Source organism: Solanum stenotomum, chromosome 1, assembly GCF_019186545.1.
Source record: "Solanum stenotomum isolate F172 chromosome 1, ASM1918654v1, whole genome shotgun sequence".
Classification (NCBI taxonomy): Eukaryota; Viridiplantae; Streptophyta; class Magnoliopsida; order Solanales; family Solanaceae; genus Solanum; species Solanum stenotomum.
Window position 1 is genome coordinate 103,504,369 of NC_064282.1, and position 15,935 is coordinate 103,520,303.

At 39.1% G+C, this 15,935-nt stretch overlaps 1 protein-coding gene across 1 annotated transcript; it reads left to right on the top strand.

Annotated features, from left to right (window-relative positions):
* The first annotated feature begins 703 nt into the window (after positions 1-703).
* Positions 704-14,450, top strand: LOC125860710 (histone deacetylase 14, chloroplastic-like). The gene is made up of 4 exons (XM_049540723.1): positions 704-760; positions 841-1,092; positions 13,629-13,810; positions 14,150-14,450. The coding sequence occupies exons 1-4, from the start codon at positions 704-706 to the stop codon at positions 14,448-14,450; spliced, it is 792 nt and encodes a 263-aa protein (XP_049396680.1).
* Positions 14,451-15,935: the final 1,485 nt, after the last annotated feature.

Below are 15,935 nucleotides of genomic sequence, written 5' to 3' on the forward strand. Positions count from 1 at the left end.
GTTGGATGGTATCCAAACTTTGATTCAAGATTTTTAAGGGTGTTTTCAAGTGAATTGATTCTATTTAAGGATATCCAATAGTTTAGGAGTGCTGTTTAAGTGCACTAATAAGTAGGGTTGTTGATATCTGTCAATTATTCTTGTTGGTACTTTTAAGTTCTATCTTCTCTAAATCCCTTTCAATTGCTTTCTTAAGTTCTTATTAATCCTACCCTAGCTTACATCATGACATTTTAGGCAAGCGCCAAAATTGTAGGACATCATGAATGAGGATTAATCAGAAAACTCAGATCAGAAAAGCTAGTTGCTTCTTGTATGAGTCTACGACATCATCCTAATGAGACACAAATGATCATATATGGTGCTTTATGTTGATCAACTAAACATATGGAGATACTGTTTAATTATTCATTATGGGTGATGATGGAGGAGTGTAACTATGAAAGCTCAGCCCTGTGCATAACCCCACAGACATTAACATTCCATTTAAGTAAATTTCATGCTCTAAGTTTTCTAATATTTAATGAAATAATTACTCTTAATCAGGCAAGTTTTTGAATTTGTATGAGCTAATAAGGTTCCTAAAATTATTGAGTTCCGTGAGAAAGATTAACACCAAGTGTTCCTATGGCAATGTGAACAGACGTTCCAAGAGTCATTATTGGCAGCTGGAGCTGGGATTTCCTTGGTTGATTCAGTGGTAATGTCTCGGTCTAAGCTGTTAGTAATATTTCAGTTTACTGGGAATACTTCGTTTAATGTAGCAATCAGTTCAGGGTGCCTTTTTTTTGGTAAACTTCTCTCTCAAAGCTGGAGTAATTGTTTCATCTGATATTTCAGGTTGCAGCATCCAGAGTAAGCAAAGATCCTCCTGTCGCTTTTGCACTAATTCGACCTCCTGGTCACCATGCTCTTCCAATGGGGGCCATGGGCTTTTGTGTGTTTGGAAATATTGCTATTGCTGCTCGTTATGCTCAAAGAATGCATGGATTGAAACGTGTTTTTATCATAGACTTTGATGTTCATCATGGAAATGGAACCAATGATGCCTTCTACGAGGACCCAGATATATTTTTCCTTTCAGCTCACCAAGTAAGCTACACATTGCATTGAACAAATTGCTTGGGAAATCTTGACGTTTTTACTTCTGAATCAACTGCTATTATAAAATGTAGTTTGACTGAACAAAAGAACATTCGGTTTTATCTAAATTGAGCCAGATCTAGTGATCCACAAAAATGATTATTCTTGACACTATGTTCAGTTCAAGGGTGTTTGAGACTTAGTGATTACTCCTCAGACGCTTTCCTTCATTTTATTTGTTACAAATGAGCAGAAATAAAACAGATCAATTATGATTGTTTTCACGTCCCAAAATACCTCCTAGATGTTCTAAAAGTGCTGAAACTCAGCCAAGCCCCTTGGTACAAACTAAAACCATTCCAACAAGTCTCAAAATTCATTTTCAACTTATTTGAAGTCTCAAAACACATAATGAGATACATATACTAAAATGAAGGTGTCTGGTAGTTACAATTATCTTGTCCAACATCAGCAAGGTTAATTTTTGGTTTGGTGGATTTGTATGGCTCTCCACTTCTTTTGGTGGAAGTGAAGATCGATGCACAAGCCATAGAAAACAAAGAAATTTTCAAGTATCTTGGGTCCATAATCTAAGTAGATGGGGAGATTGATGACGATGTCGTGCATCGTGTTGGAACAGGGTGGGTGAAATGAAGGCTCGCATCGAGAGTGTTGGTTAGTCAAGAACACGAACATTTAAATAATAAATGTAACGGAGAAGAAGATGCTCAGATGGATGTATGGGCTTCTTACAAGAGATATGATTAGAAACATGAAGTTATACAGGGTAAGGTGGCAGTAGCGACTGTGGCTGACAAGATAGGGAAACGAGGTTGAGATGGTTTGAGCATGTGAGGAGGAGGGGTGTATTGGCATGATGGGCAGATCATAGAGTATCTTGAAGGATCTACATTAAATATTCTCAATATGGAATATGTAAGATTTATTCTTGATCCGTTGTTACTTTTGATTTTGTTGGAAGCTTTTGTGTTCTTAGTTATTCGCCAATAGTTAGTCCTAAGTATGTAGAGACTAAATACTTAAGGTTCTTGGTCTTGGTTATTTTAGCTATTTTTTTTCTTATCATTGTGTTTTTGATTTTCGCTATTCAAAAACATGACTTCACATCGGTACAGTGTTATCAAAAGCAAAGAGCACAAAACAACTCTAAGGTTCGTGGGGATTTAAGTGCAAAGTGCAAATAAAGCGTGGGCTCTAATGAAAAAAGGCGCAAAGGGAGAAAAAAGATACAAATTATATGTTTAGTCCAAGACAAATAATTTATAAGTATGAATGAAAAATGTAACAACAAAGAAATTTGAAAAATAATTACGATAAAGTGAACTATCAATGACTTAGTATTGTCTCTTGAGAAGAGGTTCATTGGCAAGGAAAAGTATGTCTTAGAACCTTGATGACAACACTGAAGCGAACACCAAGTGAGGCAAAACGTTCAACATGTTTTGAGCCTTGCTATAGGGCTTGAGTGCACTTTCAATAACACTGCATCAGTTTGAGTCCTTCAATGTTCGTCCCACTAGAAAAATGTGGAACAAATTATTCTGCATGGAAATTTTTGTTTCAACTATTTGTCACTGGAAAAAGAATTATCGGGCCATATAGATGGAAGTGATCCGGATCCTACAAAGTAAGGTCAGTGGAAAATCAAAGATGCTCAAGTGATGATATGGAATTTAGTATAACACCCCGTATCCGAAACAGACCAAAAATGCAGATTTTGAGAAGTTGCAGGTGCATAATACGGTCACCATCCACGGAACATAGGTCAGACCACGGCCCATCCTGGTGGTCCGTGGTTCGCCACTGCAACCCCTCCCCAGCCAGCTCAGAAAAAAAATTGGCTAAGTCTCGACCCACGGACAGACCCACAGTCCGTAGATCAGACCACGGTCCCTGGTCTGTGACCGTGGATCAAGACATCCTTACCCAGCCTCTGACATGAACTACGGTTGACCAGCATGGACCGTCATTCGATCCACGGTCCGTAGGTCTGACCGTAGATCGAAGGTTAGCAGCCAGTTAGCTGAAAATTCTGATGGGTCAACTTCAGATGGTCATAACTTTTAGCACAAAATGAATTATATGTCTCATGACCTACGGTTAGATATATAATTGAATTATCTTTCCAACGCCACTGAGTTTGCTAAATTCTGACCTCCGAGTAAAAAGTTATGCTCGTTTTAGTGAAGGCCTGTCGAGCAGGCTTGACTGACAGACGCAATCTACGGACCGTAGATTGACCTACGGCCCGTAGGTCCAATCCGTAGGTCACTCCGACAGCAGTTAATTCAGGGTCTTTTGGTCTTTTCCTATTTCGTTTAACCCCTAAGATACGTCGTTTAAACCCTAAATCATGAGGTTTTAATTAGTTTAAGCCTAGAAACATAACTAGAACTTATCCAAGTCAATTCATTAATCAAAACATAGAAAATTAGAATCAAGAGAGGAGAAAAAGGTCAAGAACCCTAGTTCAAGAACACAGCGAGGTTTCTTCAGTTCCAGCCCCGAAATCGAAAAATTTCTCCGTGGAATTCGTCACCAAGTATGTGGGATTTCACTAGTGGGTTCCTTTCACCGATTAGGTCCCTAGAATTCAGTCAGATTCTTGATTCCATGATTATGAACAGACCTAGGGTTTCTAGAATTTGAACAGATCATCATGACTTAGTTATTTAAATGTTCCAAATCAGATTATCATGTTATTGCTCAGTTTATCGCATTAATTTCAGAACCCTAGCAATGTATTTCTTTAGTTCTTGAATTACACATGCTAGGTCAGATATTTCAGTATTCAGTTATACATGCCTCAGTTTGTGAATGCCTCATTATCAGATTAATTGTTGCATTCTCAGTTTGCATGTTCAGTTCGAGCTATCCAGTATTTACAGAATTTCAGTCATAACCAGTTAACTATTTAATTCATTGGGAGTAGCATAATACCGAGTTGGACTAGGGTTTCAGCGTACCCAATAGTCCCAGAACTACGAGCCACGTAGGTGTAAGTCCCCTCTGTGGGCAACATCAGTTTAGTGATCACGCCAGCATACCTCTATACCTCTGGCAGGCTATATTGGGTCCTCTCGATGGGGCGTATACATCGGACTCCACATTTAGCTCATGTGGTTTTATGTCGGTTATTAGTAGCTCCAACAGTTCATTCAGATTCTATTGCATTGACCATTTATCAGTATAGTCAGTATTCAGTCTCAACATATTATAAATTGGTCATTGCATTCTGTTAGCTCAGTATTCAGTATTTTCAGTATCTATATCATGTTCAGATTATTTTATTGCTTTATTGCTTTGTTCAGTTATATGTTATTTCAAGTTTACTCTATCCTGCATGCTCAGTACCCTTCAAGTACTGACGCATACGTGCGCTACATCTTCTCGTGATGTAGGTTCAGGTTCTCAGTATCCAGATCACGCTTAGATCAGTTCTCGATCTTCAGTTCAGCAGCATCAATGGTGAGTCCTCATTCTTCGAGGACTAGCGAGATGTTTATCTTTATCGCTTTTAGTCTTTAGTTTCAGTTTTGCTAGGTCTAGTTGGGGCATGTCCCAACATTTCTAGTCAGTTTAGAGGCTTATTTCAGACATAGTTAGATTCAACTTAGTATCTTGAGTTTGATATTTCTTTTGTATTAAACTCTCAGATTTGATATATTCAGTTATAGTATATGGGTATTCCCCATCTTTTCAGATTTATTTATGAATTAGCTTCCGCATCAGTTTATTATTTTTAGTATGCTCATGATCATGCCAGCAGGGTTAGCTTGGGATCACTTGTGGTCCTAGGTCCCGTGTCCGCGTCTTGGGGGTAGCTCGGGGTGTGACAAACTTGTTATCAGAGCATTAGGTTTAAGTGTCCTAGGATGTCTGAAAAGCCGCACTAGGTAGAGTCCTTTTCATGGGTGTGTAGTGCGCACCACATCTAATGAGAGGGAGGCTACAAAGTGTTTGGGAAATGTTCATGTTCTTGTTACTCTTATCGTGCGTAAGGTATGATCTAATTTCATTCTATCTCGACGTTCTACGTTTCAGTGATCATACCTCCTCGTAGAGCTTATGCTAGGAATGCGAATGCCAGGAACGCAAACGCAGCTCCTCCAGTTCCAGATCAGGAAGTCTCAAATGCTAAATTCAGGAATGCCATTCAGATGTTGGCTCAGAGTGTCGCTAACCAGAACAATCAGTGGGTTCAAGCTCCTATGAATGCAAATGGTGGATCAGCAGCAGCGAGGGTCCGTGACTTTGTTAGGATGAATCCTCCAGAGTTCTTAGGATCGCAGACTGGTGAAGATCCCCAGAATTTCTTAGATGAGATCAAGAAGATCTTTGAGGTGATGCAGGTCACTGGGAATGATCGGGTTGAGTTAGCATCTTACCAACTTAAGGATGTAGCTCATATCTGGTATACTCAGTGGAAGGAAAACAGGGGTACAGATGTTGCTCCTATTACTTGGGAATGTTTCAGCGAAACCTTTTTGGACAGGTTTTTCCCCATAGAGTTGAGAGAAGCAAGGGCCCATGAATTTATGAACTTAAGGCAGGGTAACATGACTGTCCAAGAGTATGGGCTCAAGTTTAACCAACTCTCCAGGTATGCTCCTCACATGGTTGCTGATTCCAGGGCACAAATGAATAAGTTTCTGTATGGAGTGTCAGACTTAGTGAAAACAGAGTGCAGGAATGCTATGTTGTTGGGAGACATGAACATCTTTAGGCTCACGACTCATGCTCAGCAAGTTGAGGGTGATAAGATTAGGGAACAAGCTAAGGAGACTAAGAAAGCAAGAACAGGTAACTATGAGTATTCCCAACAGAAATCGGGTGGTGGAAATCGCTCGTAGTTTCAGCAGAAGTCTTTGACTCCAGCACCTTCATCAGCTAGTGTTCCATCCCCCAGGTTCCGTAATGATCAGAAAGGTAGGGCGTCAGGCTCTAAGTCTCAAGGCAGTGTTTCAGGCACCAAAACCTACCCAACTTGCCCGAAATGTAGTAAGAACCATCCGGGCGAGTGCCTTGCAGGTAAGGAAGGGTGTTTTGGGTGTGGTCAGTTTGGCCATAGATTGAAGGATTGTCCTTCAAGACAAGGTCAAAGAGGAAACAATGGTAGAGCTCAGTCTACAACTTCAGCAGCACCAGCAGGTCGCCCGACCCAGCAGGGTAACTCTTCTTGTACTGGTGGTGGACAGCGCCAAAATAGGCTTTATGCTCTTCAGGCTCGTCAAGATCAGGAAGATTCTCCTGATGTAGTCACTGGTACGTTACGAGTCTTTGATCTTGATGTTTATGCATTGTTAGATCCAGGGGCTACTTTGTCTTTTGTAACTCCTTACATAGAAGTCCAATTTAGTGTTAGCCCAGAAACACTTTCAGAACCCTTCTCAGTCTCTACTTCAGTCGGTGACCCAGTTATAGCTAGACGGGTATACAGAAATTGCCCTATCACAGTCTCTCAGAAAGTCACCTCAGCAGATCTTGTAGAGTTAGAAATGGTAGACTTTGATGTCATTCTAGGCATGGATTGGTTACATTCTTGTTATGCTTCAATCGATTGTAGAACTAGGATTGTTCGTTTTCAGTTTCCATATGAACCAATCCTAGAATGGAAGGGTAGTAGCTTAGCGCCTATGGGTCGATTCATTTCTTACCTTAAGGCCAGAAAGATGATCTCTATGGGTTATCTCTATCATTTAGTTCGGGCTAAGGATTCTAGTTTCGAATCCCCAACTCTTGAGTCAGTTCCTATAGTCAGTGAGTTTCCAGAAGTGTTCCCAGAAGATCTTCCCGGAGTTCCTCCCGAAAGGGAAAGAGACTTTGGAATTGATCTCCTTCCAGATACCCAGCCTATCTCTATCCCTCCTTACAGAATGGCTCCAGCTGAGCTTAAGGAATTGAAAGAGCAGTTGAAAGACCTTCTAGATAAGGGCTTCATCAGACCCAGTATTTCGCCATGGGGTACACCAGTGTTGTTCGTAAAGAAAAAAGATGGTTCTCTCAGAATGTGCATTGACTATAGGCAGTTGAACAAGGTCACAATCAAGAATAAGTATCCTATCCCCAGGATTGATGACTTGTTTGACCAACTTCAGGGTGCTAGTCATTTCTCAAAGATAGACCTTAGATCAAGTTATCATTAGCTTAGAGTCAGAGATAGTGACATTCCGAAGAAAGCCTTCAGAACTCGGTATGGTCATTATGAATTTGTAGTCATGTCATTTGGACTAACCAATGCTCCTGCAGCTTTCATGGATTTGATGAACAGAGTGTTCAAGCAGTACTTGGACTTGTTCGTTATCGTCTTTATTGATGATATCCTAATTTACTCTAGGAATGAGGAAGAACATGCAAGTCTTTTGAGAGTTGTTCTGCAAACTCTCAAAGATCACCAGTTATTTGCAAAGTTTAACAAGTGCGAGTTTTGGTTACAATCAGTTGCCTTCCTTGGGCATATTGTGTCTAGTGAAGGAATTCGAGTAGATTCCCAGAAGATAGAAGCAGTGAAACAATGGCCCAGACCTACTTCTGCTACAGATATCGGAAGTTTCTTGGGTCTAGCAGGCTATTACAGACGGTTTGTGGAAGGATTTTCATCCATAGCTTCTCCATTGACTAAGTTAACACAGAAAAAGGTTAAGTTCCAATAGTCAGATGATTGTGAGAAAAGCTTTATAGAACTGAAAACTAGGTTGACTACAGCTCCTGTCTTGACTCTACCAGAGGGTTCAGATGGTTATGTGATCTATTGTGATGCATCCAAAGTCGGCCTAGGTTGTGTGTTGATGCAGCGAGGTAAGGTTATAGCTTATGCTTCTAGACAAATTAAGGTACATGAGAAGAATTATCCAACTCGTGACCTCGAGCTTGCAGCAGTGGTGTTTGCACTTAAGATTTGGAGACATTACTTGTATGGTGTTCACGTAGATGTGTTCACAGACCATAAGAGCCTTTAGTGTGTATTCACCCAGAAGGAGTTGAATCTTCGCCAGAGAAGGTGGCTTGAGTTCCTCAAAGATTATGATATGAGTGTGCATTACCATCCGGGTAAGGCGAATGTAGTAGCGAATGCCCTTAGCAGACTATCCATGGGTAGTGTAGCACATGTTGAGGAAGAAAGGATAGAGCTAGCAAAGGATGTTCACAGACTTGCTCGCCTAGGAGTTCGTCTTATGAGCATATCAGATAGTGGTGTAACGGTTCAGGATGGGGAAGAATCTTCTTTGGTAGTAGAGGTTAAGGAAAAGCAAGACAGTGATCCAATCTTGCTTGAACTTAAGGGTGCAGTCCACAATCAGAGAGTGGAGGTTTTCTCCCAAGGGGGAGATGGTGTACTTCGCTATCAAGGTAGATTGTGTGTTCCTGATGTGGGTGAATTAAGACAACATATTCTCGCAGAAGCCCACAATTCCAGATATTCTATTCATCCAGGCGCCACTAAGATGTACCGTGATCTGCGGGAAGTCTACTGGTGGAATGGTATGAAAAGAGATATAGCAGACTTTGTGGCTAAGTGCCCCAATTGCCAGCAAGTCAAGGTAGAACATCAGAAACTAGGAGGTATGACTCAAGAGATTGACATTCCTACTTGGAAGTGGGAAGTGATCAACATGGACTTCATCACAGGTTTACCTCGTACTTGCAGACAACATGACTCAATTTGGGTGATTGTTGATAGAGTTACTAAGTCTTCTCGCTTTTTGGCGGTCAAGACTACAGATTCGGCGGAGGATTATGCCAAGCTTTACATTAATGAGATTGTGAGGTTGCATGGAGTTCCTTTATCTATCATCTCAAATAGAGGTCTTCAGTTTAAATCTCATTTCTGGAAGTCATTTCAGAAAGGTCTTGGTACTCAGGTTAATCTTAGCACAACATTTCATCCACAGACGGATGGTCAGGCAGAGCGTGCCATTCAGACCTTAGAGGACATGTTGAGAGCTTGTGTGATCGACTTCAAGGGTAGTTGGGACGATCACCTTCCTCTAATAGAGTTCGCCTACAACAATAACTACCATTCCAGCATTCAGATGGCCCCTTATGAAGCATTGTGTGGGCGTAGATGTAGATCTCCAGTTGGTTGGTTTGAAGTAGGTGAAGCAGCGTTGATAGGACCAGATTCGGTCCTTGATGCTATGGAGAAAGTGCAACTCATTAGAGATAGACTTAAGACTGCTCAGAGTCGCCAGAAGTCTTATGAAGATGTGAGAAGAAGGGAACTACAGTTCCAAGTTGATGATTGAGTTTTCCTGAAAGTGTCACCTATGAAGGGAGTGATGAGATTTGACAAGAAAGGAAAGCTCAGTCCCAGATCTAAAGGCCCTTACCGGATCTTGAAAAGGATTGGTAAAGTGGCTTATGAGTTAGAGTTGCCAGCAGACTTAGCAGCAGTACATCCAATCTTTCACATTTATCTTTTGAAGAAGTGTGTGGGTGATCCAGCATCCATAGTGCCATTAGAGAGTGTGGCCATGAAAGATAGTCTTTCTTATGAGGATGTACCAGTTGAGATTCTCGATCGTCAGGTTAGAAGGTTGAGAAATAAAGAAGTCGCTTCATTCAAGGTTTTGTGGAGGAGTCAGTCAGTAGAGGGAGCTACTTAGGAAGCAGAAGCAGCCATGAAGTCCAAGTATCCTCACCTCTTTCCTTCCGATTCCATTCCAGCTTGAGGTAATAGTTCCTCTTTAGTCTTTCAGTCATTCATGCGAAAATTCAGTCTTAGAATCCTGTTCCTTCATTTGGTACTTGCATTTTCAGCGTATTTGCATGTCCTTGGAACCTAGTTCAGTCAGAAATTCAGTTCTCAGTGTTTAGTGGTGGGGATTGCAGCCCTCTCCCTCTATTTCAGCTAGTTTAGTCTTCATTCGAGGGCGAATGGTCCCAAGGTGGAGATAATGTAACACCCCGTATCCGAAACAGACCAAAAATGCAGATTTTGAGAAGTTGTAGGTGCAACTTACGGTCACCATCCACGGACCGTAGGTCAGACCACGGCCCGTCCTGGTGGTCCGTGGTTCGCCACTACAACCCCTCCCCAGCCCGCTCAGAAAAAAAATTGGCTAAGTCTCGACCCACGGACAGACCCACGGTCCGTAGATCAGACCACGGTCCGTGGTCTGTGTCCATGGATCAAGACCTCCTCACCCAGCCTCTGACACGAACTACGGTTGACCAGCACGGACCATCATTCGATCCACGGTCCGTAGGTCTAACCGTAGATCGAAGGTTAGCAGCCAGTTAGCTGAAAATTCTGATGGGTCAACTTCAGATGGTCATAACTTTTAGCACAAAATGAATTATATGTCTCATAACCTATTTTTAGATAGATAATTGAATTATCTTTCCAACGCCACTGAGTTTGCTAAATTCTGACCTCCGAGTAAAAAGTTGTGCTCGTTTTAATGAAGGCCTGTCGAGCAAGCTTGACTTACGAACGCAATCACCGGACCGTAGATTGACCTACGGCCCGTAGGTCCAATCCGTAGGTCACTCCGATAGCAGTTAATTCAGGGGTCCTTTGGTCTTTTCCTATTTCGTTTAACCCCTAAGATACGTCGTTTAAACCCTAAATGATGAGGTTTTAATTAGTTTAAGCCTAGAAACATAACTAGAACTTATCCAAGTCAATTCATTAATCAAAACTTAGAAAATTAGAATCAAGAGAGGAGAAAAAGGTCAAGAACCCTAGTTCAAGAACGCAGCGAGGTTTCTTTAGTTCCAGCCCCGAAATCGAAAGATTTCCCCGTGGAATTCGTCACCAGGTATGTGGGATTTCACTAGTGGGTTCCTTTCACCCATTAGGTCCCTAGAATTCAGTCAGATTCTTGATTCCATGATTATGAACAGACCTAGGGTTTCTAGAATTTGAACAGATCATGATGAATTTGTTATTTAAATGTTCCAAATCAGATTATCATGTTATTGCTCAGTTTATCGCATGAATTTCAGAACCCTAGCTATGTATTTCTTTAGTTCTTGAATTACACATGCTAGGTCAGATATTTCAGTATTCAGTTATACATGCCTCAGTTTATGAATGCCTCATTATCAGATTAATTGTTGCATTCTCAGTTTGCATGTTCAGTTCGAGCTATCCAGTATTTACAGAATTTCAGTCATAACCAGTTAACTACTTAATTCATTGGGAGTAGCATAATACCGAGTTGGACTAGGGTTTCAGCGTACCCATATAGTCCCAGAACTACGAGCCACGTAGGTGTAAGTCCCCTCTGTGGGCAACATCAGTTTAGTGATCACGCCAGCATGCCTCTATACCTCTGGCAGGGTATATTGGGTCCTCTCGATGGGGCGTATACATCGGACTCCACATTTAGCTCATGTGGTTTTATGTCGGTTATTAGTAGCTCCCACAGTTCAGTCAGACTCTATTGCATTGACCATATTTCAGTACAGTCAGTATTCAGTCTCAGCATGTTATAAATTTGGTCATTGCATCAGTTAGCTCAGTATTCAGTATTTTCAGTATCTATATCATGTTCAGATTATTTCATTGCTTTATTGCTTTGTTCAGTTATATGTTATTTCAGCTTTACTCTATCCTGCATGCTCAGTACCTTTCAAGTACTGACGCATACGTGCGCTACATCTTCTCGTGATGTAGGTTCAGGTTCTCAGCATCCAGATCACGCTTAGATCGGTTCCCGATCTCCAGTTCAGCAGAATCAGTGGTGAGTCCTCATTCTCCGAGGACAATAGTCATGAGTTTCTTTTCAGTATTTTTAGTCTTTAGTTTCAGTTTTGCTAGATCTAGTTGGGGCATGTCCCAACATTTCTAGTCAGTTTAGAGGCTTATTTCAGACATAGTTAGATTCAGCTTAGTATTTTGAGTTTGATATTTCTTTTGTATTAAACTCTCAGATTTGATATATTCAGCTATAGTATATGGGTATTCCCCATCTTTTCAGATTTATTTATGAATTAGCTTCCGCATCAGTTTATTATCTTTAGTATGCTCATGATCATGCCGGCAGGGTTAGCTTGGGATCACTTGTGTTCCTAGGTCCCGTGTCCGCGTCTTGGGGGTAGCTCGGGGCGTGACATTTAGGGTCAATTCCCCTCTTATTGTCCTTAATCTTAGGATACATAAGACTGCAAAGGCCATATAAGATTATTTATATAAGGTTTACAACCATGACAATAGCATAAGACACTTTTAGTTAAAGTATGACATTGCTATTTACTCTTAGCAAAGTCTTTCTATTCAGGATTATTTTTCTGGAGTTCAAAACTTAGGGCTAAATTTACTAATATTGTTTATGTTGAAATACATGTTGAATCTCTTTCTATAATACAAGCAAAGCAAGCGAGACCAACTTTTTTTTTGATGAAATTGCGATTTGATTTTGAGTGTTTACTCTAACTTGATAAATCGTGATCTGTCTCCCTCCTTGGATATCTGTTTTAGGGAATCACTTCGTGTAGAGCAACGCCTTCTCACACAAAACGTTTTCAAGCAAGAAAATGTTCAGATTGTTGCATTTGCTTCTCATGGAAGAAGATATGGTAGGGATTTGAGCATATTCAATGCTACAGTTGCAAGCAATATGTGCTAGTAAAAAAATGTGAGAGGTTGACTATAACAAGAGTTGGGAAAAATAGAGGTATAGGCCAAAGAAGAACTAGGGAGAGGTGATTGGATAGGACATGTGGCAACTTCAGCTTACTGAGGACATGACGCTAGATAAGAAGATGTTGAGAGAGAGGATCAGACTAGAAGGTTAGTAGGTAGCTGAGTGTTGTCACATTGTGTGGGAGAGACATGGAGCTAGCCCTTCTCCGCTTCTCTATATTATAGTATTATTTAGTAATCGTGTAGTTTCTTATCTTCATTTGCCTTGTATCTTGTTATTAGATAGGGGGAGATGATTAGACATGACATGTGCCAGCTTTAGCTTACCGTAGACATGACCCTAGATAAGAAAATGTGGAGGGCAAGGATTAGGCTAGAAGGTTGGTATGGTAGGTAGCCGAGTGTTGTCATACTTTGTGTGGGAGAGGCATGGGGCAAACCTCCTCTCCGCTTCTCCTTATTAGTAGCATTATTTAGTAATCGCACTGTTTCTTTTCTTCAATGTGTAGTACTATCTGTTGGTTTATTTTCCTTGTATCTTGTTATTTAGCTGTCATATTTTTGTGCTACCATGCAATCAGATTATTCTCTTTTCTTTCGAGCCGAGGGTTTATTGGAAACAACCTCTCTACCCCACAAAAGGTAGGGGTGAGGTCTGCCTATATCCTACCTTATCCAGACCCCACTTGTGGAATCACACTGTGTATGATATTATTATCTTCTTTTACCTACTACATTACAAGGAAACAACCTTCACCCCTGCTGATGCGTTCCTCGTTTCACCTCATTCAAACGTTGTGTTTAGAGGAAAACATGATTTCTGTCATTATATGCCAGCTATGCACCTTGATGTGTATAATTAATACAGTCTGGAACTTAACAATTGCATGGATTTTATCAGTCATGCTCACTTATCCTTGGATCGATGTAGGCTGGAAGTTATCTAGGGACTGGTAAGATAGATCAAATTGGTGGTGGAAATGGTGAAGGATCAACACTAAATCTCCCTATACCTGGAGGATCAGGTGATACAGCAATCCGAACAATTTTTGATGAAGTTATTGTACCATGTGCTCAAAGGTTCAAGCCAGATATAATCCTTGTTTCATCTAGGTAATTTTCTTGTCTGTCAAGATAGTCTCAACATTCGGAATATAAAATGAAACATATGACTTAAACACGGTTCCTTTTACTTTTCTTACTGTTTTGCTACTGTGTGGTTCCTTTTTCTTTTGACGTGAATAATGGATCATGTATTATGCCTGTGTTTTCTGCTAAACTAGCAATGTAATGAGGGCGGAATATTTGGTCTATTCACTACTATCATGCCTCATATATTCCGTTTCTGGTCTTGAAATGTTGTTAGTAGAAGAGGATGTTAAAACATAAAGATAGGACTTTCTGATTTCTTATCTAACGTAATTGAACTAACGTGTCGTCTAAAACTTTCAGGTTTGATGCCCATCTGTTGGATCCACTTGCCAGATTACAGTTCACAACAGGAATATATTACATGCTAGCCTCCAGCATTAAGCAACTTGCAAAAGATTTGTGTGGGGGACGTTGCTTGTTTTTCTTAGAAGGGGGATATAATCTCAGTTCTCTGTCTAATTCAGTTGCAGAATCATTTCGTGCTTTTGTTGGGGATCGGAGCTTTGCTTCAGAGATAGACGATCCATCATATTTGCACGAAGAACCATTGAAGAAGGTGAAGCAGATTATTGAAAAAATGAAGCACATACATTCCTTATGAAAGCTTATATTGACAGTGGTCTAGAATTATTGTACAGCTTTGCATAGGACACCAAGACTTTTCTATAATTTGTATACACCTTTATTTAGTATATACGATATAAATTATATTAATGTTGTAAATTCGTAACAAAATTTGTTAAAAGTACAAGCTAAAATTGATGAACGCCCATTCTATTTAATTATTTCTTTCTTGGATAACAAATGCTTATATATTGTATGATCCTGCAGAAGAATTGATGTGTATATATATATACTAGGTTTTCGACACGTGCATTGCACGTGATTACCAATTTAAAAAATATATGTTATAGTAAATAGTATTGCTTATTTAAGTGAAGATTTGAATAATAAGTTTTGCACAACATAATATTGCAGATTCTTTTGTGAATATTCAATCTGGATCATCATATATATCTCTTATTTAGGCGAACCAATGAAGATGGTCAATGCAATATTTTATTAGTTAAATGCAATAATGCATATATTTATTTCAATTTGATGAGAGTGAATCATGTAATTAGTTGTATCTTAATAATATTACCTTATAGATGATATTTGTTGTGAATTTTTCTTGTCATCTAACCAGATATGCTTTGAAGGTGTATTCCACGTTAAACTATTTAGATGTAATTTTTTAGAACTATTTTTGTATATTAATTTTTATTTTATAAGTTATAACATAATAGATGTCATTCTTGTTGTTGGCTCTCATATTTGATTTCTCTATTGACTGTGTACATATATCAAATATAGTTATCTGACTGTGCATAGTTAACTCAGAAAGGTTTCCTTTTTTTTTTTTTACCGAAAAAACTAAAATTTAAAATTAAAGAATATATATTCTATCTGTGAAATCATATATATAATCACATGTTTATGTTACACTCAAAAAAGATATAGGTCATATACTTCAGCCATTGTTATAACATATATAGGGGAGGTATAATTATATGAAAAATTATTGGTCAAAGGTTAATATAAGGAAAGATGAAAGATAGATAGAATTAATGTAGTAACTATGAGAATTCATAATATTATAACTAAAGGATGTAAAAGAGTGTGAATAACGTTTGCAATAATTAGTAATAACTAAGAGAATTTATAATGTTATAACTAAAGAATTAATGTGCAATAACAAAGTTTCTAATAAATTTTATACTTACATAAATAAATACGACTTTTAATTAATGTTCCCATTTTTTTTTATAGTTATTAGATTTTAATTTAGTGTAGGGACAACATGAAAATGTTTATTCTATATTACTGAATATAAAATTTATTTTGTAAATGATAAATTTTAAATGATTCATAAATATCCACATATTTTCAAATTTGTTGTGAGTTATTTAAAAAAAAAAAGAAATCAGAACACTATAAAATAATATATTTTGAAGTTAGACTATCTTGTTAGCTTTATTATACATTCGTGACATATTTAATACTTTAATTTAAATATAGATACCTACCAATAATATATATATAT